Here is a 27,933-nt window from a genome sequence, read left to right on the forward strand (position 1 = left end):
CAAAATCATTCAAGTCGGTATCAGTATTTACAATACTGGTTCTATATTTACTTGGTATCGGATCGATGCCAGAATTTGCAGTATTGCTGCATAAAGGTTACACAATACGCTTTCTACGTTATAATAATATAATATAATAATGCTATAATTTGGCCTTTTAACAAACAGACAAGAACACCTGTGCTGTTATAGCAATGCTTAAACAGCACATCTCATGATGGCCTGAGATTTTTGCACAGTGTACCTTACAACCACTATAGCGCCTACGTGTTATTTTTGTATTATTTATACATTTGTAATCAAGGAGGCCAATCTGACTACAAGACTCATTAAACGCATGCCGTATATTGACTTCGAGAAAGGACATCAAAAGAATCACTTCATATAGTCATCTGAAAAAAGGACACCCCATAGAGTAAAAAACATTTGTTGCGCTCCCTATAACCTGTGGTGAAAGTGCTTTGGAACACATGCTACCATACAGGGAATACAGATATCCTCAAAGTTTTATTATCATTAGACAAATGATCAATGACTTATGGACAATTAGTCCCACCCGTGCCCCTGCTAAGACGTTTTGGTGCATGGCAGTCATGTTCGTCAGTAATTCTTGCTCAAATTTGCCATAATTGTGCTTGTCTAAAAGTGTGTGCCAAATTTTGTGGCGCTTCTGCTCAATGCCCTATAGTGACAGTGAGCGTTCTGTAGAGTGCATTGAGCAGTGTGAGAAGTTTCAAGTCAATCCGATTCATGGGGTTAAACTTTGGAGTACAATAGCAGCGCCCCCATGTGGTGTATTTTCAGAAAAAGGCAACATACTGTAGTAGGAGTGTATACTTTATCAAATGTTCACCTTTTTGTGCATAGGGAATCAGGGGTAGAAGAATCAGCAATTCACTTAGACAAACAAATGTCTTAATTTTTGTAGTTAGTTAAAACATGCATGCAGTCTGTTGGAGACTTCATAGAATCCATAGGTGGAATGGTTTGTCAATATGCGCCCAGTGATTGGCTGGTGACCAGTCCACGGTGTACCCTTGTCTCCAGCTCACCCAGGACCCTAAGAAAATGGATGGATGTATATGTAGATAAATACTGTGGTTTAAATATGAATAAGATGTCAAGCTTTAAGAGAAGAGAGTTCATATTTTTCTCATGTCAGCGTTTAAATAGTTTCCGACACCTGAGTTTGTTGCCCTCATCTGATTAGACTGTCTATCCAGTATTTTATGACTGTGACTGACCTATGCCCCCCCCCACCTGCTATTACACACACACACACACACACACACACACACACACACAGGACAAACAGCAAACACACACCCTATCATATCAGCGGCAGGCTTGCACACGCACAAACACATACACACAGAGGCGTATCTCATTACCATCCTCTGATAGTGCAGGCAGTGGGTGTTGCAAGAGGAGGCGAGAAGGAGAGCTTTACACAGAGAGAGAGAGGGAGAGGGACAGGCAGTGTGAGAGTCAGTATTACACAGAACAAAGGCATTGAGCAATAGAACAGGCAATGCATACACTCAGATAGTGTGCTTGAGCATTTATTTCCCTGCTTGTGTGTGTGTGTGTGAGAGAGAGAGAGCTCCGTGTGTTTCCACGGTTGTCCTGAGGCCGTGGCAGCCATGGCGTCAGAGGCAAACACCCAGTCCAGGGTGATGTTCCAGCCCACGGACAAAGCTACGGAGCCAGGACACCGCAAGCTGGGCAAGCTGACAGTCAAGTACGACCGCAAGGATCTGCAGAGGAGGTTGGATATCGAGGAGTGGATAGATGAGCAGCTGCACCTGCTCTTTGACTGTGAGGTGGGGGGAGGCACACACACACACACATACATACTGTACATACACACACTACCTTGACTGCATGTGCTGGGAAGGTACCAAGGGAGGTGGTGACCTTGTATCCATCATAATTTTACATTGACTTAAAAGAGAAGAGGGAGGACAGCAAGTAGGATTGCTTCATAGATTCACTAAACGAACTGCAGTCTCAGCTGTGTTCCAAGATTGTAGTCAGATCCGTTTAAAGTGACCCAGTACACATAATTAAATTAGTAGCTGGGGTTAGACATGACTTTGCAGTGATATATTACACGATTGCACTATTTTGTGCAGTTATGGAGTCTCATTACGACTACAAAGGTGATAACTTAATTATTTGTCGAGTGACAGTATAACATAAGGCACTTATCCAAAGACCAACACAAAAAGTTTGCCCTTAAAATGATAATTGTGTCCAGTTTTGATTGGCAGGGAGCTTTTCATTTAACAATGTGTTTATTGTTGTGGCTGTAGGTTGCAGCGGTAAAACTGCATGGCATCATTGTAAGAGGTGTTTCTAATATTTTGTCCATGTCCAAGAGCTAAATTAGAGAACCAAAACATTGCAAAGGCAGTCCAGCATTATATAGTACAATACTGCTTAAAAGTGGAATTTGTTAAGCAGTCTGGCCTCATTACATGGACGGTTATGTTTAATATGTACCGAGAATAATAACAACACCAACTGTACTCCTGTAATGCGGGGAAAATTTTTAATTATGTCAGCAACTCTATCTTGATTTGCATGGGATTCTCTCACGGGGAAACCATGGCAACAGATGTCTCATCGCCCACATGAGGCCAGTGGGAACAGGGATATCCGCTGGCGAACATGGGATGACAATGCAGATGAGATGACAGCATCACCAAGGCAGGGACTAGAACATGCTGTACTCTTTAACTATGAGTAAGACAACCCACAACAATTACCACTGTACTACCAACAGCTACCAACATTACCATAGCACAGACCCAATTATTGTATAAGATATGCATTTGTATCTTTTCTAAGGCCAGGTGTGTTGCCAAGTTATGTAAGTATCATGGGTACTAAAACATGGCCTAATTAACGGAACCATACCAGTTGCAAGTACAGTATATCCCTGCTTATTGCGGAGGTTACATTCCGGGGACCACCAGTGGGTGTAATAAAAGTAATTGATACGCCCTTAAAAATGTCTAGTTTGACACACAGCTTGCTCCCCCCTCCAAACCCTCCTGCTAGCTTGACGTTGATGTTCTCCTCCAAATTCGGATAAACATTTGCAATAAAAGGGACTGCTGTAATTATTACATTAGATTTAGCTCCAGAACACTCTCCTTCTCTCTTCAATTGCCATTGTTCACTTGTGACATAATCTAGGTTTAAGCCCTAAATATGCCTTACACACTTTTTAAACACATTTCAAGTATAACATATATAGGGCTTCTGACTAATGAATGACTTTGTGTCTCAAGGACCGCCGGACGAAGTGTGACATCTCAACACTTGACAAAAAAAACATGATCAATGAAACATAAAAAAATAAACATGTAAAAATTGTTGGCTTTCTAACAGTGGTACATGTATGCTGTACATTTTACCACTGTGATCACGCATTTATAAAGTATTACCAACTTATGATGGACCAGGTGTGTTTTCCGTTGTATTGTTTGACACAGGGTACCCTCATACTGAGTCCTTTTAATAGCGGGAACAGTATCACACAGCAAAGGGTGGAATAAATCCCATTAGTGGAAACCAGGCTAAGCAAAAACAGATTATGTGAGAATCCCATCTGGAGCTATAACATGGTTTACTATTGGAATTACCCTGCAGAACAGGTGGATGTAAAGAATTGTAATAATAACAATGGCTCATGAAGTCAAATGTGCCTCAAAGGGGGTACAATGTGTTTGCACACATGTTGGAAACATAGCAGTGTATTTAGTCTCTAGAAAAGGGTCTACGGTGCACATTAATGTTGATTTATGTTAAAGCAAAGAAAAAGCCTGCACCCCAGTTTCATGCTATCCTGTAGGGCTGTTTGCATCACACAAAGTTAGGCACAGCCTGTCCATGTGCACCCGCAACTCTAATACATTTTGCAAAACCCCAAGGGAAGGTTACTCTGTTGGTTTGGAGTCTTCCAATTGTAAGCTTTTACCAGTGGACCTTTGCATTGCCGCCTAAATAATTTAACTGCATCTTTAATTTATGCAAGCGCTGCGTTGGTCAGCTTCTTTGCAAAGGTCACACCTTTAGAGAAATCGTAAACCAAATGAACATGTCAACGGTTAATCTGTGGAAACGTAAGGCCTGTGTAACACGTCATAGTGTACCCTCCACATTCACTTAAGTGTGTGAATCGATAATAATAAGGCAATAAATGTCAGTTTATAGACGTATAAAGATAGAAGATGATAACAGAAACTTCCTCAAATCTTGACTTTGTCGTGTTACAGTATTTATTTTTTAAATTATTTATCGTTGCTATTTTTTGACTGCATTTTCATATTCATTGTCTTTGCATGAATACTTAGGGCCTAAAATAGACTGTGCTTCTCCTTCTAACAGGAAAAGACAAGAAGAGTCTGATAAGTGGCTGTCATGCTGGCATTTTCTGAAAACGGCTTTATTTCCTGGGCATGGTTTCCTTGTCATGCAGGCAGTAAAAACATAGCGTGTCATGGAATTGCAGTGTTGTTTTATTTTGTGTTCATTTGGAGCCGCTTTCGGATTATCTCGTGTGGACTGTGATGATCGAGGTAGCCAGTCTACAGTATGTCACATGAATTAATTCCTTAAAAAAAAAAAATCACATGATATGTGACAAAAGTGATTTCACATAAATAAAGAAATATACAAAAGAACATAAATAAATCACAAACGGGGAAAACCCCAGATAAGACATCTTATTTATACTGCATCTCTACTACTTTCTGAAGCTGCCACTTTTATATTCATGAATTCCAATATTAGTGCCAGTATTCATTTTATTGCTTTTAACTATGCTGCCCGGAGGCCTCATTAAAATACAATTTTCCTCCACACTGACGGTAAAACGTTGAAGTTGAAATGGAAGGCGGTCACATTCACATTTACTATATTCCTCATTCATAAGATGCTTAGCCAATCCTAACCCCGTGCTATAAAGTGGTTATTGTGACCACTGAATGCCAACAATGTAAGAGCAGACAGGCAGAGCATTTCCTGTGCATGTTTAAAATTGTTGCTCCAATTCATTTGAATAGGCGGACAGGGCTTTGCAGCATTGAAAGAGACTTATAGAGAGAGATTATATGCAGAGATGCAGCAATGAATTATAGCCGGCCAGAAATGAATTGTCACCCATAGAACGAAATAAAACACTTCTTTATACATATATTATTGGAGTTAGACAGTTATAACACAATCAGAAGAGCGTCGTTAACCAACGTGATAAAAAAAAAAAGTTTCATCCTGCAGACCTCAGCAGAATCAAACAGGGTCCATGCAGCATGTATCAATTAGAGGGGGCACAGGAGACCTGGCAGGAGGGTCCATCCATTCCACCACTCAGCACTTCACATCGATTAGCTCTCTTGTCATCCAGAAAAAACATCCAAGCCCAATCTTCCCCCGGCCATGAAACCTTCCCAACCGGAAAATATTCCCCTGGAAAAGTAAACCGACCTATCAAATATGATCGTACACCTACCGAGTCTGAATATACTGGTGGTCAGTGCCCTCCTGGGACACTCTCCTCCAGGCCTCGAAAGTCATAATGTTCTTGATATGACACGTTTGGAATATAACCTCTTATATAACAGGGGTCTTAGTTAGTTCTTAGAACCTTATTTTGCCTTAAATTGCGTCAAACAGACTAGCTCATATGAACATCAAACGTAATGAAATCCTGCGCATCACCCTACAACCAGTGCTTCTCAAATAGCGGGTCAGGCCCCCCTCGGGGAAGCGTGGTGAACTGTCATGAGAGGCAGGGAGGACTTTCAATATTAGTGAAGACCTGCCAACATGTCTGAATTTGTCGTACTCAGCATGTAGTTTGACTCTTGAATATGCTTGTATGCTTCACTGCTCTCCGTTTTGGTGCATTTTGCTGGTTTCAGTTTTGAGTTCAGTCTGTACAGTACAGATAAATTAATCGATATTATCAGTTTCTCAATCGGATTGCAAATCGTGCGGGGCAAAAAAATTTCCACTGCCCTACAACACACTTATTTTGGCACCTAAATTGCATTCAAAGGACAGGGCATAAATAATAAAAAGATTGACTGTACAAACAAGGAATGAACACAAGAGGCTTATTTTTACGTTAAATAAAACTGTACCGGTTTTGCTGAAAATGATAACAATTTAATAAGTGTCTCTTTAACAGAAAAGCTGCCTTAAAGTTTCACATTTTCTCGTTACTTTTGTAGTTGACATTGGAATTGGCTTGAATTTCTCATACAATTCCTCTTTTTATTTACCTTTGAGTAAGATCTCTGCAGCAGCAGCACTCCACAACTCACCCGTCAGCGAAAGATGTTATGTCTTGCTCCGATATCCATACAATCCTGAGTGAAGACTCATTTGCACGTTGCTGTGCTGTAAATTAATGTGCTATGACTCTCGTAGATGTTTCATACCGGGCTCTACAGTTTCAGAGCGTATGGGACACGGCGGTTTGGCGCTGGATTCTGGAAGAATGAACAGATATTGGTCCGTCCTTTCACTTTTAAGTGCTCGTTTTTCTCGAACAACTGTTCTTACTTTTGAGCAAGCAATGGTTCTCATTTGAAGATTTAGCGGCATAGAAACAAATGGATGGGTGGTAAACGAACGATTTCATTGGCTCATTTTGAATGACGTTACCGCGTTTGCTGTCACTTTCACCGTAATAACTGAAGTAATTACGCCCGCGAATTGCAGCTGCGATCGGTCCGCGAGCATGATTGATTATACTGTATGTTATTATATTCTTTAAATGGTCACGGGTCCGTAAAGGGCCATCACTGGGTCCGTATCCGGACCGAGGGCCACCATTTGGTGACTGCTGTTTTATAACTTCAATTAGAAGTTAAAAATGTTACAGTCACGACTACACTGCATTGTGTCTTGGGTTAACAGGCACAGTGGAAGCATCTACGCTCTCTCTTATTTTCCATCCCAGTGACTCTGCTCAGTGGTGTGGAGAATCATTTCACCGGGATTTAGGACAGCATGAATCCTATAAGCTTTTGTCTCGTGCAAATGTGTGTAATACTGGAATACAAATGAAGGCTGCGGAAACTTTGTAAAATGTTATTTTGACTCATATAGGAAGAAGACATCCCGGAGTTGGAGATTGACATCGATGAGCTCCTGGAACTGTCAGATGAGGGGCAAAGACTTCGACTCCAGGTAAGTTTGACATACAATAAGGCCGATTCAGCAATATGTTCTTAATAATGTTCTTACATTTGTTCTAAATGTTCTTAAATTGTGCCCAACTGACCAGTGTGCTAGCTGCTCCTATTTAGTATTAGTATGTATTGAAGTGAGTCTGAGTAAAGTTGATCAGAGTTGGGGAAATGTCAAAGTGAGTGAGTCAAAGCCTGAAAAATGAAAAAATGGAGATGAGCTGAATCATTGAAAGAAGGAAGAGAGGTAGGTTGGGAAGCAGGTTGAGGGATTTGCTCCAAACTGGTCAGTGTTAAATACACTTGCATTGTCGCATGCACACAACACTTGCAGGGCTATGCCCTTACAAAGGCAATTGAGGGTGTTTACTTATGCTAATTGGTCAGTGGAACGCACCTGTAATTTAGGACAAAATGACAGAGGTGGGAGAAAGTCAGTGTTTTGCAAGTCTCACGTAAATCTCAGATCTTTAATCTCAAGTCTTGAATAAAGTCTCAAGTAAAGGCTTGAAAGTCCAGGTCAAGTCTCGTGTCAAGCAAAGACAGGTTGAGTCAAGTCTTTGGCTTGAAAGTTTTGAGTCCTCACAAGTCATAAGCACTGTTTAGTGTTTACCGATGCCAGTTTCATCATGTAACACGCTATTAAATTTGACAAATACGATGAATGCACTTTGAATTGTTTTATTTTGGACCAGTGTGACAAGACTTAATCACAGAAAAAAACGTGCTGACATAAAGCATTCAGGATTTAGTCAGTGCACAGAAATGTAATCCACACCCTCGCTGTATGTTTTTAAACCTGACTGGACATTAATAGATGCATCCCATGAGGCAGATTCTTTGGGAAAATTTGTTGTCTTGCTGGAAATGACATAATAACGTTAGTTGAATACTTCGAATGGAGACACATTTTACTCAACACAGTCACTGAAAATGAAAATGAAAGTATTTTAAAGTCATCATGTCTGTAGTCACTGATGTCGAAGTCCAAGTCGAGTTGCAAGTATTTGGTGATATTGTCAAGGCAAGTCCAAAGTCATCAAAATTGTGACTCGAGTCTGATTCGCAACCAAGTCGTGTGACTCGAGTCCACACATCTGCAAAATAGACTTGAAGCAGGTGGACTTACCACGTCAATCCCACCCAGACTTTTCTTTGTTTTTAACAGTAGACTTAAGAAAAAAGTCAGAACATATTAGTGAAGGGGTGTCCAAATTTTTTGCATCCAGGGCCACTTACAGAAAAATTGAAGGATGCGGGTGCCACTTTGATACATTTTGTGTAATAAATATGCTAAAATCCAATCCTGTGTAGGTCAACATATGCTAAGCTATCTGAACAAAACATTCACATCTTAGCTTTGTGTTATAGGTGACGAAGCAAATTAGCAGAGATGCGATGCGATATTGGCTTTCTTATGATATCTGATATCCGATATTGTTCAGCTTTTCATTATTCATACCAACATCAACCCATGCCGATGTCGACAGCAGCTCTTGCCTTAAACTAACGTTGCGTAATGAACACATTATGCTTCTTCTACCGGATGCATTTCACAAATACGCGCTTTGTGCTCTTATTTTGTTTTTTTGTTTCCTGTTTGGCACGATGTGCAGCTACTTTGCGGTCACTGGAAAGCGAGTGCAGCAGTACATGTTTCTCATTAGTAGCCAGCAGTACTCTGTAGGTGGAGCCAAATTACACCAAAAAGCAAAAGGTAACACTTTACAGCCCTTGCAAATTGAATATTTACAATCTAAAAGCAAAACTTGGAAATATTCTCAGAACATGGACATACTGAGCTTTGTGGAGCACATTGTGGTTTCATGAGGGCTCACTTGTGCACCGATATCATTATCGGCTTAAATAACGATACTGATACTGTCCAATAACTCATTTTTATGCCAATATACAGCATTAAGCATATCGGTCAGCCAATATTAACAGACATCCCTACAAATTAGTGTAAGATCTACTAATATACAGTATCTTATTAATATTAAATTAATTTTATTTAAAAAAAATAACCCTCACTAACACTCAGTGTTAGTGCAAGTCATGATAATGATGACGATGTAATGATATTTTTAATCATGCAGTACAATCACAGAAAATGCTATAACAAGCATTTTGCACAACAGTGACAGATTTGCATGTTGGCTGATCTCAAGAAAACACGTTGGTGAATGCCAAGGCTTTCTTAGAAAGTGCGACATAGTGGGTGTTCTTCTTGGTAACAGTTGGCCAATGAGAACCATTCTTTTCGGAAAAAGATTCAGCATTTGGTTGTGCAAATTACTGCAGAGCGTCCGATATCAGGTCAATGGATCGTAGAACATTTTGTGGCTATTTGACCTGGGAAGATATTTGTTTGGAAGGATAAAAGCTCAACTAACACTTGACATGCTTTTAATTGAATTAAATTGAATTTTCGTTTAAAGTTTCAATGTTTGCAAAGGATGGACAAAAGTTTTGGGACAAAGGAAGTGAAACTTGGGTATTTCCGTGGGTATTTTCTTTTTTCATTGATCCAAAAGAACATTTGTGAGATCAGAGGCCACCAGAAAAAAGACTCACAATCTCGGTTGGAGTTCATTTTAAAGGGGTCAGGACTCTAAAGTTCCTCCACACCAAATTGCAGCCATCCCTTTTCGGACCTTGAAAAGGGCCTTCCCTAATTGTTCAAAAGTTGGAAGCAAGTGTCCAAAGTGATGAAAAAGCTCAAACCCAATCCCTGATGTATTGATTAATCAAGAGGTCTGTCCCAACACTTTTGATCATATGATGGAGTAATGTCTAAAATACTTTGTGAGCCTGTGTCTTCTTTTTACTGGTGTCTTTAGGAGTTGTTGCAGGAATGCGGGAAGCCGATAGAGGTGAGACATGCACTGCCGCTTGCATTTTCGCTCATGCAGTATTCATTCATGAATTGTTTAGCGGAGGACATCCTGCTAAAGCTTTTTAAAATGGTTTTTGTGTGTCTCGCCTGCAGGATTTTGTCAACGGGCTGCTCTATAGGATAAAGGGACTGCGTAAAATGTCAGGCCCCTTGAAGAAGTAGTTACAGGTCAAATAAGAAGAAGAAAAAAATGAGACAATATGTTGTCAATAGTTCCAGTACCTTATGTGTTTACCATAAGGCACCTGTGCGTGCGGTTCACATGTTTTGGGAGTCTCCCTTCCCTCTTCCCGGGTCAGCATCAATCAATGGAACACTAAGGCAGTCAATCACGTTCAATAATTTTCTTTAATTAGGATTTGTGGACGACTATAATGATATATACATATACGTGATATGTACCATGTCGCCCCTAAATATAATAATCCACATATGATAAAAGGTGTAGTATTACTCAACCATTTTTCTTTGTGGAATACTGTATATTTTTGCTTGCTTGTTCATGTAAATAAATATTTTTGTTTGTTTTAAGAGTGCTGTATGACAATAAAATAAGGCATTTTCAATACTGAGAGTCAATTTTAATTCAGTGAACTCACAACTTCTGATTCCACATACGCAGTATATTACATTATTCCCGTGCCGATAAATCTCCCCCGCCGTCACACGTGCCCGTCTCAAAGGAATTGATTGCCTTTATATAACAATTACAGACTGCACTCTAAAATGGGAGTGAGGATAACATTTTTTCTGACATTTATTTTTCAGCGGGGCAGCGGGGGAACCCAGGGCGATGTTGACATGGCAAGTTTAGAAGTAAACACCGCCAAAATCGTCAGCAGGAAGAACCATTAAGAATACACCCATTATCCTCTCCCATTTCCTGTCTGTGGTCTGTGTACAACATGGCCAGAAAAGGCAAACACATTAACGACCTCCATACAAACCTTAATGGAGCCCCCAGAGGAGAGTGTGATGATGGTTCCTCCCCAGTTGGCTAGACAGTGATGAATCCTGATGAGACGGCACTCTGCTGGTCTCCCTGTCACACATAAGGGTCTTTTGGCTCCATCAGGGTCCATTACAGTAATTTGCTTGGATCTCCCCCATTTCCACTCTAGAGGCCATCTACGGTACATACTCCTCACTTGTGGCTACGTCTGCCAGACTGACACAGTTCTTCAAAGTGTTACTTGACTGTAAAAGGTTGAAAATATAACAAAAATAGATCTAGCAACCCTCCAGCAGCCACTGCAATGAAATTCTACACAAGGAGAAGAGAGGCAATGCTGTGATGTTAGACACACATCCAAACACAGATTACGAGTGTGGCTGAGGTGCCTGCCAACACAAAACAAAACCCTCACTAATCCTTTTATACAGACGCTGTGGAGCTTCTTCAGTCCGGTGCTGACAGTCTGAGGTTGTAAATCATCCCAAATGAGCTCATGAGTAGTGATGTCCTTTTGTATGCATTGTCAACATTTAAAGACACTGTGCTCGAATTTTAAAGGGTGGCCTTTGTTGCATCGAAGAAGTCGGCCAAGAGACACAAAATGCTTTTTTATTCTTGGAAATGTGCAGCTTTTGCTCGTGTTCTATTTGCTTATGTATTCAAGAACATTGTATTGATCTTTCAGTTATCATATACGTAAATCAAGTCATATTTGCAGATACAGTGGAAGGTCTGAGGCTGAATGCCCCAGGGGTCATATAATTATGAATATGTAAAAAATATGCCTAAATTATTCTAAGAAGTTTTTTTTAACAGAAACAGACTGTGTGACTCATGTGTGACATTAAAGGTTCCACTGAAATAGCTTTTCCATGTCAAGACTTTATTCAGATACATTTACTTTGACATATTTTACATTTTAGATGACTGTATAACTACTATTGAATTTGTTTTAGAGCTTGTGAGGCATTCTTATCAACATGAATTCATGGGAAAGCACAAGCTCACCGGAATTGGTAAGGCCATCAGTGTCACTATCAGGACTTCCTTTTCATCTTTGGCGCAGTGTAATTGGAGGTGCGATGTTCTTTCCTGTCATACTTATCATGTCCTTCCCTGTAGAGATAAGAGGTTGTGGATTGATAATTCATAACACTAAATATTTTAGACGCATGCTGCTTGGCAGCTTGCCTGTAATATATTTGGGTCATTGCCTGCATTCCAAATCACATGCATCTTGATTTGGCACTACAAGAGGGAAACCATGACAGTGTCCTAAATCGGAAGGAAAACATGCCGTGCTACCTGAAGCAGCGGTTGCAGTATAAGTCTCCATCGCAGGTGTGACAACGTAGAGTGGCGTCGTGATTACAGATGCAACACCACGGAAGTTCATCATCGTCGCTGTCAGAGGGCTGATGCACCGTTTTTACAGCTGCCGGGGCTTGAGTCTGTCACAATATGGAAAAAACTATTACTTATAACCTTTTCTCATCTGTAGTACAGTAGTACAGTGGAAGCTCGGTTTTGGTTCATCCGTTCCCAACCGTCAGACAAAAACCGAATCAGTTTTTTCCCCATAAGAAATCATGTAAATCCAATGAATCCATTCCAGATACCCACAAATATTAACATAAAACATATTCTATAGAGAATAATGATAGTTTTAGATGCATAAATTAAATGGACAAATGAACAATATCACTTTTACCTTTATTAAAGGCTTGTTGGTGAACACGATGATGAGTGGAGGGAGGAGGGGAGGTAAAGAAGAGCCACACGAACAGTTTCACTGTAGTCCATTATAAACTTCATTTTACAAAGTGGATGGTTAGTGCAGTATGCTTGCTCGCTTTAACTTTATTGTAAGCTTCAGCAGCAGGTACAATCATCAGTGCACACACCGGCCCAGCTCACTATCTGTAATGTGTCTCCGTCAAACCATTCCCCCTACAGCCTGTGTTAACCTGGAACATTTACATTACAATCCTTTTGTAAACTATTTTTTCTTGTTCTTTCTTAAATTCAATAGTGTTTCTCACCTTCTCTATGAAGGTTCTGGCATTTGCAACTTTTTTTGCAGCCAGATTTCTTTTTTTTTTTTAAAAGCACAAATTCCTCTAACATTCAGAAATACGTAGTGCTCTTGAACACCTCAGGCAGTACCCGTGACGGGGGGCAAGCAGAAGCTACGGCCATATACACACTCAGTATGTGTGTGTAGATTAAAGTGAATAACAGCTGTTGAAATGATTTGCTCCAATTGCGTGAGTGTACATGGTGTGATACCTGAAGACATAAAATATTTCAAAACAAGACCGTCGAAAAGCAGTGAAAGCTTATCTTAGCGTCAGACGTAAAGAAAATACTGCTTGTAACATGTCAACTTACATTCTTACACCCAATCAGTGTTCATGAATATATTCTTGTATACAGTAGTACCTCGCATAACATAAACCTCCTTTTACGTAAATTGCACTGAACGTAAAGAATTTTTGTAACGTATTTGCATCAAAATTCCATATAACGTAAAGCGTCAAGCCGGTGCAAGTTTTTTTTTTCAATCAACTTTATTTGTGCCTCAAGTCGGTGCAAGTTCAGACTAACACTTGGTGACGCCTTGTGACGCTTCACGCTCTCATTGGCTGATTTTCGGGGCACCGCCTCCGCTCTCATCACATTGGTTGATTATCGTGGCACCGCCTACGCTCTCATCTCATTGGCTGACTTATACAGCACGTTTGTGTGAGAGACAGACATCTCCCTTCAACTTCCTTCCTCTTCGTAGTCGCCCTTAAACTAACTTAAACAATTAAGTTAAGTTACAAATTAAAATTTTGCACACAGCAATATTGTGTATCATTATCGTAGTGCGTGTGCATTTGTCTGTGAGACCAGATGACTCTTAGACTCTTTGAGTCGCGTTTCGACTCAGGCTAGTCCTCCTCCTCCTTCCTGCCTCCACCTGCGCTCTTGATCAAGACATCTTGTGAACGGTAAGATTGTTTTTGTTTTTCAGTTTTATTCATTTACAGTAATCTTATTTATTACCTTATTTTATGTTGGAATGTTGCTGTGCTATCTTTATGCTAACGTTTTCTTATATTTTCCCACCATATTTGGTGGACTTTGAATATTTTGAAGTGTTAAAGGGGTGAGTTTGGGAAGATCTTGGAATGGATTAGGCTATTTACATGTATTTTACACTTCGTATAACATAAAAACCCTATAACATAAAGGTTCTCAGAACGGATTATTTACATTGTAGGGGCGTCTACGGTATGTCGTTTATCATTTCACTGCACTGTTTGAGCCCCATAACCAATTTTTAGCCGGATTTTACACACTTTTTCCGGGCTGCTAGAAGCTAGCTCGCTAGCTAGCAAGCTTCAATTCCAAGCCCTTTGTGGAGCATGACTGTACATTCTTCCAGGTGGCTGCATTTCACATTTTCCAACTATGTTTTAACTTTAATTTTAGCATAAATTGTGCATCTTGTTGCTCACTGTAAACTGGGGCGAGTTTACTCGGCTCCACTCACAGCTAGTTAGCAAACGCCAAAAACGGTGGCTTCTATGAGATTCCTGAACTTTTTTTCCATTGTGATCGACTATCTTAGTAATAGTTGTTATCGGAAATACATATTTGAACAATTTCCGCATGCGATAACGGTGCATCTATGCAGTATTTTTGCTCTGATTTTACATGACTTCTAGTTACAAATACGCTTGTTTGTCCCCCATCTCTTTGAGGCAGGGTTGACAACAACCGGATGTGACGTCACGTGAAACCCAGCAACTAGGAGGAAGAAAGACAGATACGAGTTGTTCATCGTCCTGTGTGCGTCATGTGAACAAATAAACAACACACACACACATAATAAAGATAATTAAAGGATTCCCTGGCCGAAATCTGTCTATATTGCCCCAACTCGAAAAGGACAACTATCCGTTCTTCATAGAGACTGAGTCACCAACGTGCGGATGCTTTGTTTGAGCACTCAGTTACGTTGACTAGTTTGTTAAGGGCACTGTTTGGCCGTACGATAACTGAGACAGTGTACGATAACCGAGACATATTTTTTGCAATAATTTTCGTCAAAAACTTGAGTGTACAAAAACCGAGGTTCCACTGTACTTCAAGATTTTGTTTAAGGTTTCATACTGATTTCTTCGATGATTTCTTCTTCTCTGTGTTGCGTGGCCCACTGTGTTCTGGAGGTATGTTGTAGCCACTGGCTTCATCCAGGGCAGCTTCTTCTGAGAGCTGTAACAAATGCCATATATACAAGTCAGCAGGTATGTTAACTGGGATAAAGTGATCTCAACCTCAATATGTGCGTGCTAGAAGAGAGATGCAACAATATCCACACCACACAAACATTATACCTGCTTTAAAACCCTCATGATGGCTTCATCCTCTGTCTGCTCATCACTGTCGGTCCTCTTGAACTCCTCCATCTTAACTAGGAGTGACAAGAACAATGGGAGGAACAAAAATGAGTAAACATCTTATGTTCTTCATCGAGAAGTGAATGTAGGAAATTGTTTAATCTGACTACAGAGTTTGCATACAAGACGAGCTTCGATTTTGAAGCACCGCTAAACTAAATGTTACTCAAATGTGCAGAACCTTTGTCTGGATCGTGTCCTTTCAGCTGTGCAAGCCTCCTAGCCATGTCGAGAATCTGCTCATCAGAATGATGAGCCTTCTTCAGCTCCTCTCTGGCCTCCTCAAGAACACGAGCTGTCTCAGTCTCAAGCTGCCTCCCTGAATCTTGATTCTGCTCCAGATTGTCCTCTACTGTCCACTCCTCTCCTTTGTTGAGGTCATTCATTTGGTCATCTTCACCTGACAACATAGTTCATCAATTACTGTATTGACTTAAATAGTAGCCGGAAGTGATCACTCACTCAACTGCAGTGAGTACCAGGTGTATTAAGGGTAATGTGTTTGTGTTACAACTGCTATACCTGTACGATTGAATTGAGAGAAGGAAATATGTAATAGGGGTTTCATCTTACTGCACCCAGCATTTGAAAGCTGATTATCAATGGCAACTTCCTCTGTCATCTGTGTGAGAAGGTCATTCGCTTGTTCAGTCTGAGTCCTGTTATCTGGAGGCCGGTGGACCTGTAAAAAGGAGCACATACATGTGAGTGGTTAAAACAGACAAGCGTGCTACTCTTTGTGAGAGACGGTACATTACATAACAGGAGTTTGGCTCACAGGTGGAGGAGCTTGTGAAGGAGGAGGTTGGCCCCTTAAAGCTGCTAGCCGGTCCTCCATCTCCTGTGAAGAAGGCACTGGCTTGCTGGGAGCTTTAAGGGCAGCCAGGCGAGCCTCAAGAGCTTTGTCAGACGGGACGGACTCTGTGTATGAGGTCCAAAGCAAAATCAGTACTTCTGGAATAAACACCGTTAACTGCTAAATAAGAAATTATAATACTTGGTGGAGTGTCCTCTTTCAGCTTTTGAAGCCTTTCAGCAATTGCCTGATCTTCCTTACTCAATCCTTTGGGTTGGGGGAGACCTGTGAGTGCATATCTACTGGATCCAGGTGGCTGTGTCTTCTGCCCTTGCTGTTTGGCTTCATACGCAGCAACCCGCCTGTGGAGCAATATATGCATATTTCTGGTTTTATGAAGACATCGTGATATTTACAAACGTGACTATACACTCACTTTTTGTAGTTTTCAGGAGGTGACCATCTCCCTGCATCATTTGAAGGTATCCCACTGAAAACATAGTGGTGAAGAATCATATGGAGTAGCTCCCTGAATTGTTTACTAACTGGCCGATGTACTCATTTGCAAGCAATGTGTACCTTGTAAGATTACCATGACATTGCTTGCAGACCTTCTGCTGAGTGTTGCCATAGCGTGGCACCACAGCATTCCAAGTCAAACAGTTGGCGCAGAAAGCGCGCCCACAGTTTTTACAACCCAGCTAGGAGCAAAATGCAACAAGAGCATACATATTACTGTTCTGATTGAATTTTTGGCGCTTGACTATGTGATTCGCGTCAGATTGAAACATCTTACCTCCTTCTTAAAGACACCGAACTTGGATGTACAACAATAACAACGGTTATCCATACCGACCCGCGGCAAGTCACTAAACAGTAAGTTACAAACGGACTAATATTGTTATCGCCAGTAAACATGTGAGGCCACGCAACTATTAGAGCAATAATTTGACATGCAGCTCATTACTGGAAACGTCACAACCAAAACAGGAACTGCTCAGGAAACTGGTCTGTGACGTCATCTCCGGTTTGTATTTCCTCCAATCATCTTTGTATAATTCCTTCGGCGGTCCTCATTCAAAGTATTCACCCACTCTACTGCTGCACGGTAACTTCGCCAAAGAACCTTTGACATTTGACACAGGCGGTTTGGGTTTGCAAGTGGTAAAAAAACTATTCATTCACATATTCTATGTCGCTGCTGTACGTGGTGGATAAACTGTACCTGCAACATTCATCGAGTTTAAGATCATTGTAGCTAGCTAGCATATTAGCTAGTTCGTTAAATTGAAAACATGACTTCGTTGTTTAGTTTTCTTTAGTGTATTTCTTCTGTTGCAATTTTATTTGTTTTACTGGGCCAATGTAACACATGCATGTGTTGTGTTTTATTTGTCATTTTTTAAAACTACAAGTACGTAACGCTACGTAACGCTAACGTTTAACGTTTGCGATAATCCTCTTACTGTGTTGACGTTTTTTAAATTCATCTGGCACGTACAAGAATTACAGTTATCCAAGATCGTCACGATAAAAATAGTTGTCATAATATTTGGCACTGATTGAATCTTAAACATGTAGGTTTATTAATGAATCTGAATATTAGAAACAAACATTCAATGGCACCCTAAAACATTGTACTGTTTTCTATGTAACCGATGTTTTTTTTAAATTGATTGAAATAAGTATAGTGTATATTATAATACAGGAATTTGGTCAACTTTAACTTTACCTGGCGCCAACACATCTCTGGTTTGTTGCTTGATTTTTTTTTTGGGGGGGGGGTATTCCGCTTTCCTTGCAAGTGATGATAATAGTGATTATCATCTGATTGATACACAGTAGCGTAGTGGTTAGCATGTTTGGCTCACAGTCAGCAGGGTTTGAATCTCTGGAGTTTGCATGTTTGTTTTTTTTTAACGGTTCCTCCCACAGTTTAAAACATGCAAGTTAGGCTAATTGCAGACTCTAAATTGCCTTTAAGTGTGAGAGTAAATGGTTGGTTGTGACCTGTGAGTGACTAGTGGCCAGTCCGGAATGTAACCTGCCTAATGAGGTCAAGCATAATAGAAAATAGGTGGATCAGATTGACTCGAAAAAAGAAATAATGTATTGTTTCTCTCAGTTCATCTCTGTGTGTGCAGCTGCTTTCCACAATGGCAGAGGGGGAGGATGCAGAGTGGGAGCTGTGCAAAGAGAACATAAAGCCTCTGAGACGTGGAAGGAACATGTCAGCCTTGATGCAGGCCCTCAGCCAAAGCAAAGATGGCCCCAGCCCTGCCATCCTCCAACAGAAACAGTATGAATACTGATGAGATGTCACTTCTTCATAAACTGCAAATTATTGGATTTTTTTTTTAAGACACTTTTTTTTCTTAGGGCTTTTGAGACGGAATTGCGACTGTACGACGGAGATGATCCACTTGATGTTTGGGATCGGTAAGTGTAAGTTATTGCACAGATGTGAGCGCTCAGAAGACATTTTTTTTCTCCTCATGTGGTTCTGTGTTGAATAGGTACATCAAATGGTCCGAGCAAATGTTTCCTCAGGGAGGAAAGGACAGCAACCTGAGCACACTGTTGGAGCAAGCTGTGACCCGATTCACAGATGAAAAGAAGTATCACAACGATCCTCGCTACGTTGACCTGTGGATCAAATATGTGTGTCTTCTGATATTTCAGTCATTTACCAAGCTGACAAACTGCTTCAATGTTAAAACCACACCGTGTGTGCTTATCAGGCGTGGTGCTGCTTGGAACGCTTGGACATTTACAGGTACATGCAAGCTCAGGGTATAGGGATCACCAGGGCGGCCTTCTACATTGCCTGGTCCGAGGAATATGAGACCCGCGGCGACTTCCTCAAAGCTGACTTGATCTACCAGGAAGGACTCAAGATGTTTGCTCAGCCCTTTGATAAGCTTCAGCTGTTTCACAAGTAGGCATCTACCAATTTATTGGTTGAACTACTCGACTGCAAGGCCTTTTATCACATTCATATAAACATTGTATAACATACTGTACAGTGAACAGAGCCACTCCTAAAACTGTGCTGAATGTCAAAAATATATAAAATTTATCACTCAAAAAGCAAAGAAAAGGAAAAATCAACAAATTGGAGCAGGTTATTTATTTTTTAGTTTAAAGATACTGGCTATATAATTCACATTATTTTTTAGGATTTATTATCGCGTTTTCTGTTCCTAGTACTGTATTTTAGCAGGGGTATGTTCACTTACCATATCTACTGTGACATTTCTTTCCCTGCATGTAATCCTAATGTACACATTTTTCAGGACGCTGCAGACTCGCGTGTCGCGACAGGTGATGAAGAAAGTCACTGAGAGCGACAGTGATGACGAGCCCAAACAACCTGAGAGAGTTTCTCTTGCCGAACTCAAAACCAGAGGGAAGAAGGCCGCCGTGCCTATCAACAGAACTGGACCTGCAATAAAAAGTAAACACAAAAATGCAGAAATCAGTGGCCCCATTTGGCATTTATTAGAATTAAAGTGTGAGCAGTAAAAGATTATTCAATGTCTATATGTGTGTAGGTGTCTCAAAGGGACTGAGTTTACGTGTCTCCACCGTTGGTGAAAGCAGCAGCCACAGCAGCAATAGTAAGCTCGTGGTCTTCGATGAGAACAAGGCAGGCGCCGCTCTTTCGGAACCTAAATTGGAGCCTTGGTTAGCTCCTCCTCCTGCAAGGGCAAAAGAAAATGAGAAAGGGATAGAAAAATGGTGTGATGTCAAGGTACGAGAACATTTGTTAATTAAGTTTGCTATCTGTTTTTTTGTTACACTCCATGACTGTAATTAATGTCTGCTTACATTTTCCCTCTATTTTTGTCCATCAAAGATGCGACAGAAGTCCAAGTTTGGTAAGACAATGATGGCGCCGCCTCCTCTCCAGAAACCCACATTCCAACCATATGTTGAAGAGTCAGATGAGCCTCCAAAAATGTGAGTAATTAAGAAACAATAGAGAGCATGTTGTATTTGCAGAAAATATTGTCCATAGGTATGAATGTGAGTGTGAATGGTTGTTTGTCTATATGTGCCTTGCGATTGGCTGGCAACCAGTCCAGGGTGTATCCCGCCTGTCGCCCGAAGTCAGCTTGGATAGGCTCCAGCATGCCCCCGCGACCCCAAGGAGGAGAAGTGGCATCGAAGATGGATGGATGGATGGATGGATAGCTTGAGCGCATGGAAAATAAATCAACAGAATGGATGTCAATAGTGACATCTAGTGTAGAAGTTTCAGATTGTTACCTCACACCCTTTATTTCCATGCTTGTAAATGGAGCTTGTCCTCAGTGTGCTGGCTTACTTTGGCAAGGCATGGTCGGGTTTGACTGTCAATTTAATTGTTTTATGCATACATGCAGAACATACACTCGCCACTGTGTGCTTTGAATTTCATGGTTTCACTCTATCATGGTTTCTCCTAAATATTAAATAAAAATACAAATAAAAATATATTAATTAATAAATTAGGCAGTTTTTTGGTTGAATACGGCCTATTTATCCAAAATACACGCATTATGTGTGTGTGAATTTAAACAAAACAACAACAAACAAAAATTGTTTTCTAAATTAAGCATTTTCAAGTATACAAATGGATAAATTAACTAAAACATAAATATAAAGCATTCAGAAAAAACGTTCAAAGCTGTTGTGAAGATATGTAGTATTCTAAACTGGTCACTCGGGATGTCAATCTCTTTGTGATAGATAATTCGATACATGTGTAGATACTCAGGTTAAGATACGATTCAAAAACAATATATATTTTAAAAACAGAACAGTTTGATACAGTGTACAGATGATACGACTCGATTCCACATGATTCAAAGGTTACATTTGTTGATGTAGACATTCATCTTGCATTATAAAAGAAAGAAGCCAATTCTACAAAAGTGGCATTCTGTCAGTATTTTCAAATGTGTAAATGAGCACATCATATTCCTCAGCATGCTGTAAGGCAGGGGTCCCCAACCTCCGGTCCGCGATAAATAATCATTTGTAAATAACTGCATCAAATTTATGAAAATGGATATCAATTTTGGAAATGTGGGTCATAAAAAAATAGTTAGAAATCCCACAGTTTTTGCATGTTTAAGTTTTTCGTTGCGAAAGGCGACTTGTTCCACTTTGTTCAACGGTCCTTAAATGCACCATCTAACTTTCTCCCACTTGCTGCAGATAGACTACTATATATTTTTCCCATTTTTCTTTCATCTCATATTTTGTCCCAAATGCTGATACTTTGTGGGAATGCATAAAGGTAAGATTTGATTATGTTAATGAGTGCTAATGTGCATATTTGTTTAATGCACCTCTGGAATACAAACTTCAGGCTTTGTATGGTTGAATGGTGGGTCAGTATTCATTTAGTGCTTTTAATTTGATGTTGTAATTACTTTACGTTGCTGCGTGTTGAACATCAGATTTTTAAAAATTTGGAACATTATTTAAACACAATTATTCTGATGTATTAGTTGTGTTAAGCTTGTGATTTGAGTTGACCTTCTTGTCCATTGCGAGTAAGCTTTATCTTTTTTCCTCTGTGGTGTGTGTGTGTGTGTGACCTCTCGCTCAGGACACCGTGCAAGATCTACCCGACAGTGAACAACGTTTTATCGGCACGCAAGCCCTCCAGAGAAGACAATCCTCTGACGAGACTGCTGGAGCACAAACAGAAGCAGACAGAAGCCGAATCGGGCAAAGAGCTGGAAAAGAGCATGTACTGTAAAGAGCTGCTCTTTAGTGGCACCACCGAATTTTGCTTAGAGGAGCTGCGTGCTGAGCGCTACTTCAAGGCAAAGAATTTGCAGGCAGTCAACTGCCCTGATAACCCTTCAAGTGGCCTGCAGACAAACTAACAAGGCAAAGTTCAAATTGTACGATCATCATCCTCTTCATTAGGTACACCTTCAAAATCCAACATATAAGAAGCCAGCATCGTAATTGCTGCTAAACTAATGAAAATACCAAACAAATGAAATATACTGAATGGCTACTTATCTCATAATATCGTATCTCGACTGATCCAACTTTAATGAGATCCTATACAAGAGCTTTATCCGAAATCACAAAGATAATGAGCAGTTTTGATTGACACTGCCATAGGTGTATTAATTGAACAGTATGTTTATTATTGTGATCTCTGTGCTTTGTAGAAGTGTATTTCTAAACTTGTATTGTTCCTGTCTCAAGTAGTTGAATGAGGTAACCGCTTTTTGTATGATGCAGTGCAGTTTGACAATTATGATAATAAACATTGATAGATGTAACCCTCTCTGACAGTGTTAAAAACAGCATTGTAAATGTGGCGTTTTGGAATCGATGCAGGTGTACTTAATGTGTTTAATGAGGTTTGATCCATTCGAACCTTGATTTTAAAGCATGATGTCACTTTTCGAACATCACTTGCGTTTGTTACTGGCATGTTACACTGTCCACATAGGGGCTAGAAACCTATTCAGGCTCTGTTTTACACATACAAGTCTATATGAGAAAAGAAACAGCGCAAAATTTGTACTGTTAAAATATATACTGTATATGTACATATTTTGTATATGGACTCGTCCACACTTTGTACTAGATATGCTTCTATACCACTTTTAATTTTATCCTTTGTTCACTACTGAATTTGTCCTAAGTACTATCTGTTCTTTTTATGTGTTGTTTCAAAACCATTCCAGTGTATGAGAAGTTACATGTGCTACAACAATGACAACCATCCTCAATAAAACTTCTGGTAGGAGTGGAATTCATTGAATTGGAATTGAGGCAAAATGTCATTCCTTGTTAGGATGTTTAGTGGTTATGAATGTGTTCTCGTAGATCAAAAACGTAATTTTGGTTCACAAACACGAGACTTGCTCGAGATGTAGTTATGGTGCACGACGGCAGAAAAAAATGCTCGGCACAAGAGTGCAGTATGCGCCTCGTGCTGGGGGGATGAGCACAGTGTGTGCCTACTCAGCCACACTGAGGAAGAATAACATTGCTTATTAGTTTTTACACTTCATTATGTTTCCCAAGCGGCAGTGTGCCTAAGAAAATGAAAGCCACCACCATGGAAGAGAAAATGAACACCATAAATAGCTCAGAGAGAGCAGACATGCTCATCATTATTGGCTGCTGTTTTGGTCCCAACCACTCGACTGTTGCAACCATCATTATAAATAAAGATTATTGAATGTTAGGGCGGACAGGGATTCCGTACACTGTCACAAGGAGATCTGGGAGAAGAAGAGGAGGTTGTCCTTCCAGACTAGTCTGGGACAATATGTTAAGGAGGTAGAAAGGCCTGCATGACAGGGGATTTAAGTAAGGAGTTCTCTCTTTATAACTGCTCCATTGAATCTTTGTATTTAATCTTTTTTACTGTTATTAGTACTGTATCTGTCCGTCATGTGTTCTGTATACAGTGAGAGTGACTTAGACATTAATTTATGTTGAAGTTCTGAATTACACTAAAACTCAACTTACATCACAGTCTAGGAATGGAACTTGTTTGTAACCTGAGGACCAACTGTACTGTAATTGCCCCCATATTTTACACCCATCCATATACTGTGCACCAAATCAGTTAGTCAACAAGGTTTTGGACTGCACCCCTTAGTTTGTCTGTTAATTGTAATAGTTCATGTTACCAAGACTTTATTGCTGTTCACATAGTGTAAATCTACTGAGGCAACTTTGATTCCATTTTAAGGAATCCCTTGGCTTGAAGGACAATGCACTTTTTGGGAATTTTGCCCATCATCCACAATCCTTATGTGAGACATGAACGCGTATGGCTTTCCCTTTTCTGTTCGTTTTAAAGATACTGTATAAAAACAGATAAAAAGATGCAGCTAATAATGCACGAAATGGGAAACACTTATTCCGCCTATAAAGCCTTCTGAAAAAAGCTCCAAACAAGGCCAACAACGGCTCCTTTTGCATATAATGTGACGTGCATATTAACCAAGCGACAGCAACATTGTTATTATTATGATTAACTTTGTTACGCCGATCGAACTACATTACTGGTGTATTGATGCCTTGCCACACCACACCGACTAACTACAGGCCAGCTAACAACTAGCTTCACCACACACTCGCCCACAGCGTGTCAGTGCTGCGCTCTCAATGCCTAAAGCCACTACCAAAAGGTAACCCTACATTTTGCAGCTGACGCTACTGCTGCAGTGTTTTTGTTTTTGAGTTTGGAAAAGTTAATGCTAGGTGTAGTGTTTGTTTCTAAGTTGCTATGTGAAATCAATGCGCCCAGAAAGGAAGTTCCAGTAATGCTTAAAAGGACCAAAATACGGCAAAATACTGTACGTATTACATGTCATCATGAATGTACCTGTTACTACATGGTTACAGCAGGTACTGTGTATAAAACCTTTTTGGCATAGGTGTGTCCCATTACGTGCGGTAATGAGCTGTGTCTTTTTATCTGTTTTTATATCTTTAGAACACACAGAAAAGAGAAAGGTGTGTGTGCATGTCTCACATAAGGATGGTGGACGATGGGCAAAATTTCAAAAGAAATGCAGTTTTCTTTAAAGAAAAAACTATTTCTGCCATCTGGCCTGATGTTAATCATTGTCCAGCATTGGTTTATTCTGCTGACTAAATCTAATCTACTGTGATGATGGGATCCCCTTTACACAAACATGCACACTTACGCAGTTTGCAGAGCAGACGTTGATGAATGACTGGAGGATACGTGGTCAGCTAATTAGCAAGTCAAATCTTCCCATTCCACTTGTGGGCGGGTCAGCAGACCTTGGTCCTCTCCCACTTGGCTACGGTATAGCCACGTGCTGCGCTGCAAAGGCAAAAGCATCTCACATGGAACATTGGAGAAAAGTGACTTTAATCACATAGTGGAAATATGACACAGCCAACTAAGATCCTCTCAACTGGTGAGTTGCCAAACTGTCTACTTTAATTTTTTGGGCTCCGAGAGCCGAGAGCAGCTGGAATTCAGTGATAAATGATGGTGGACATGATCACTGCCATGGTAAAAACACACCATAACCACATTATAATCTATGGCTCACTGTTTGACAGGACTTATTAAAAGCTCATCCCGTGAAAGCAAGCGAGCAAGCAGGCAGTGACTCTTATAGCACTCCAGACAGAAAATCCATAGTAACTTATTTTACCGCGTAGTGGGAAAATAGTGCAAGCAGGCCCTCCGAGCGCATGTAGCGTTTGTCCTGTGCTCTTACTTTGAAAGACAAGAGCACTCACGTCCTGGAGGCGATGTGCTTTTAGCCCATTTTATGGGCTTTTACAAAGTTTTTTTGCCTGTCACTTTTGGACGTTACACGCACATATTTCATCAACGTACCAAGGAGGAATTTCACTTGGTCAGTTTTCTTTGGCGAAGAAACAACCCCTGAAAAGCGCTTCAACATATTATTAGTGTAATTTGTAGGAATAGTCTATTTGGGTGGGTTGGGTGTCTGTTTCTGCCAGGAAAATAAATGAATAAGGAGAATAGAAGTCATAATAAAGATAATATTTTCGTGGAACACACTGTGAATCCATTCATATATGTTATTCATCTTACAGTTTTGCCTCAGGTTTATATTCTATGTCGTATTATACTGTACTGTGGTATTTCTTACACTGAACAGTTTATCATGTATTCAGGCTCTGCATTTATACAGTACTTGCATTTTTCCCATGACATAGGTAAATAGCACAGCCCAGGGGCGCCGCCAGGAGATCTGGCCCCCATGAAAAAAAACAATATACAGTATACTATACTACAAGTGTAATGTTGACTGCTAGTGAGTTGTCCATGCAACAGTCTGCATATACTGTAGCATGCAGTTCACTGTTTGATGCAAGGGAACATCACAAATGTGCTGAGTGACATCTTTTACAATCTCACGGTAATTTTAAGTGTAAAATTCCAAAATGTTTTTTCACATTTCTGATCAACTTAAAATGTAAAAAAAACAAAACATATTCAGTATATTAACTTTTAAATCTGCCAACAAGAAAATAAAACTGAAATGGAATCATTATGTGGAAAAATTATTTGTGTTTGAATTTCTGTCATTGCAAAAATATGTTTTTTCTTTTTTTGTAATTCCCACAGAGGGGTAAAGTTATGGGGAGACAGGGCTGCTGCTGACTCATTTGTTGTTAAATCTGGTAAATAGGGGAGGGACAACTGATTTTTATAATACATGCTCAACATTTACCTATGCTGATTAAATGTTGGTTAAAAAGGAGCGTGATGTAGGCTAACACAACATGCTAACACTCCGCTAGCTTATTTCATTGTGGACATTAAGCTAACAGGTTAATTTCCACAGACTGAAAACGGGTCATATAGTGACACCCTTTTCGTTTGACTTTCTTCTCTCACCTTTCTCTCTTTCCTTTTTTCACTCCCAGGCATTATTTTAGTAGGCACTAGCAGCATAGTTTCACTCTGCTTTGCCACAACTGCCCACTGACGGGCAACACGCTGTAGCTACAAGCACAGTGAAGGTAGTGGACCAAACCATTTCATGTAGCTATGGGGGGTAGTCTATTTGGAGGTTTACTTTTGGTCAATGTGGATATTTAACTATTACTACCAAATACAAGAGATTGTTTTTATTATTTTCTGACTATATAAAAAAACACAACAAGATAGCAAAGTTATTTACATATTTTCTGGGGCCCATGTCAGTCATCGAATTGTCCTTACTTTTCCACCCTTTACGCGCCCCTGGCACAGCCTCCACATTAATATAACTGCAAGAGGTAATTTTATCGTGCTAACTCTTGTTCGGAAGTAATCTACATTGTTAGCCATATTTGAAATCTAGTAAATGACATTCATTTGATCTCTATAGGTGGAACCTTGCTGACCCACAGTGTAATCCTTGCAGCTTTAATAAAAGAGTGCATTTAAATGCAAAAACAACTTACATATGCAGTGTCAGGGCTTTCATATTAATGACATGCTATTTTAAAGCCACCATTCTCATTATAAGCGTTTTTTTTTGTTTTGTTTTTTAGCATTACATGAGGCTTTAGCCAGGTTATTACCTTTGGCAGTAAAGCTTTCAAATCAACTTAAATAAAGTTTTTTAGCCAGTGGTGATCTTATGGAAATGTTATTTAATTCATTCTTAATGGCTATAACTGCTGTGGACAAATATTTAGAAAAAACACAAACTACCGTGAAAAAATAAAGCCGTAATCACAGCATATTCTGATGTTCTGTATTTAAATATACAATATTTATTCTTCATTAAACATTTCATAATAACTTGAAAAAATGTGTTGTACTGTATTAGTAATGAAACAAATAAAGCAATGTCCAAATATTACTTTGCGGGAATAAGCTCTTTATAGGGGAAAAATACTTGGATAGTAACTCAAATGCCTCACTATAAATCAATAGAATCATGTCATTTCGCTCAGCCAAATAATGAAAATAATATAATAATGAAAAAATATGCTCGATATAATAATAAAACAACAACAAAAGTAAGACAAAATTATGCAGATATATCATTGTTAAAAATGTAATTATTATAAATCAGTGTTACTTGCTTTTTCTGGGGTTAACATTTTAATGAGTGCCCCGTAAAGGAAAGCACAAG

General features: G+C 39.8%; 3 protein-coding genes and 1 long non-coding RNA gene across 10 annotated transcripts; 2 read left to right on the forward strand and 2 right to left on the reverse strand.

Annotated features, from left to right (window-relative positions):
* Nucleotides 1-1,398: 1,398 nt before the first annotated feature.
* Nucleotides 1,399-14,967, forward strand: ppp1r14d (protein phosphatase 1 regulatory inhibitor subunit 14D). Its single transcript, XM_054796413.1, has 5 exons — nt 1,399-1,823; nt 7,129-7,209; nt 10,052-10,084; nt 10,201-14,058; nt 14,819-14,967. The coding sequence occupies exons 1-4, from the start codon at nt 1,644-1,646 to the stop codon at nt 10,267-10,269; spliced, it is 363 nt and encodes a 120-aa protein (XP_054652388.1). The 5' UTR covers nt 1,399-1,643; the 3' UTR covers nt 10,270-14,058; nt 14,819-14,967.
* On the reverse strand, nt 11,325-17,162 carry zfyve19 (zinc finger, FYVE domain containing 19). Its single transcript, XM_054796412.1, has 11 exons — nt 17,106-17,162; nt 16,889-17,010; nt 16,746-16,799; nt 16,511-16,671; nt 16,292-16,434; nt 16,087-16,195; nt 15,695-15,913; nt 15,451-15,527; nt 15,227-15,328; nt 12,368-12,513; nt 11,325-12,178 (listed from the first exon to the last, which is right to left on the reverse strand). Exons 1-11 carry the CDS (start codon nt 17,157-17,159, stop codon nt 12,100-12,102), a joined length of 1,266 nt encoding a protein of 421 aa, XP_054652387.1. The 5' UTR covers nt 17,160-17,162; the 3' UTR covers nt 11,325-12,099.
* Nucleotides 17,138-23,076, forward strand: bub1bb (BUB1 mitotic checkpoint serine/threonine kinase Bb). 6 transcript variants are annotated; one of them, XM_054796408.1, is made up of 9 exons: nt 17,138-17,336; nt 18,435-18,608; nt 18,689-18,748; nt 18,826-18,970; nt 19,051-19,247; nt 19,606-19,766; nt 19,864-20,063; nt 20,169-20,272; nt 21,912-23,076. In XM_054796408.1, exons 2-9 carry the CDS (start codon nt 18,466-18,468, stop codon nt 22,192-22,194), a joined length of 1,293 nt encoding a protein of 430 aa, XP_054652383.1. In that variant the 5' UTR covers nt 17,138-17,336; nt 18,435-18,465; the 3' UTR covers nt 22,195-23,076. The 6 variants fall into 6 exon arrangements, with proteins under 6 accessions (XP_054652383.1, XP_054652384.1, XP_054652382.1 ...); XM_054796409.1 differs by lacking the exon at nt 17,138-17,336 and adding an exon at nt 17,369-17,417; XM_054796407.1 differs by lacking the exon at nt 17,138-17,336 and adding an exon at nt 17,373-18,365 and having other exon boundaries at nt 18,454-18,608.
* Nucleotides 18,548-26,832, reverse strand: LOC129192405 (uncharacterized). Of its 2 annotated transcripts, XR_008573413.1 has the most exons (5): nt 26,703-26,832; nt 25,000-25,142; nt 20,141-20,506; nt 19,888-20,010; nt 18,548-19,754 (listed from the first exon to the last, which is right to left on the reverse strand). It is a non-coding gene; the product is annotated as an uncharacterized LOC129192405 (long non-coding RNA). The 2 variants fall into 2 exon arrangements; XR_008573412.1 differs by lacking the exon at nt 20,141-20,506.
* Between the last annotated feature and the right edge of the window lie 1,101 nt (nt 26,833-27,933).

Source organism: Dunckerocampus dactyliophorus, chromosome 13, assembly GCF_027744805.1.
Source record: "Dunckerocampus dactyliophorus isolate RoL2022-P2 chromosome 13, RoL_Ddac_1.1, whole genome shotgun sequence".
Lineage (NCBI taxonomy): Eukaryota > Metazoa > Chordata > Actinopteri > Syngnathiformes > Syngnathidae > Dunckerocampus > Dunckerocampus dactyliophorus.

Coding starts and splice junctions, on each gene's coding strand:
- ppp1r14d (XM_054796413.1), top strand. CDS start 1,644: ATGGCGTCAGAGGCAAACACCCAGTCCAGGGTGATGTTCCAGCCCACG. Junction 1,824..7,128: donor ACCTGCTCTTTGACTGTGAG/GTGGGGGGAGGC, acceptor TGACTCATATAG/GAAGAAGACATCCCGGAGTT. Junction 7,210..10,051: donor GGCAAAGACTTCGACTCCAG/GTAAGTTTGACA, acceptor TGGTGTCTTTAG/GAGTTGTTGCAGGAATGCGG.
- zfyve19 (XM_054796412.1), bottom strand. CDS start 17,159: ATGGATAACCGTTGTTATTGTTGTACATCCAAGTTCGGTGTCTTTAAG. Junction 17,011..17,105: donor TCGGTGTCTTTAAGAAGGAG/GTAAGATGTTTC, acceptor TTTTGCTCCTAG/CTGGGTTGTAAAAACTGTGG. Junction 15,528..15,694: donor AGGACACGATCCAGACAAAG/GTTCTGCACATT, acceptor TGTCACTCCTAG/TTAAGATGGAGGAGTTCAAG.
- bub1bb (XM_054796408.1), top strand. CDS start 18,466: ATGGCAGAGGGGGAGGATGCAGAGTGGGAGCTGTGCAAAGAGAACATA. Junction 19,248..19,605: donor AAGCTTCAGCTGTTTCACAA/GTAGGCATCTAC, acceptor CACATTTTTCAG/GACGCTGCAGACTCGCGTGT. Junction 20,273..21,911: donor TCAGATGAGCCTCCAAAAAT/GTGAGTAATTAA, acceptor CCTCTCGCTCAG/GACACCGTGCAAGATCTACC.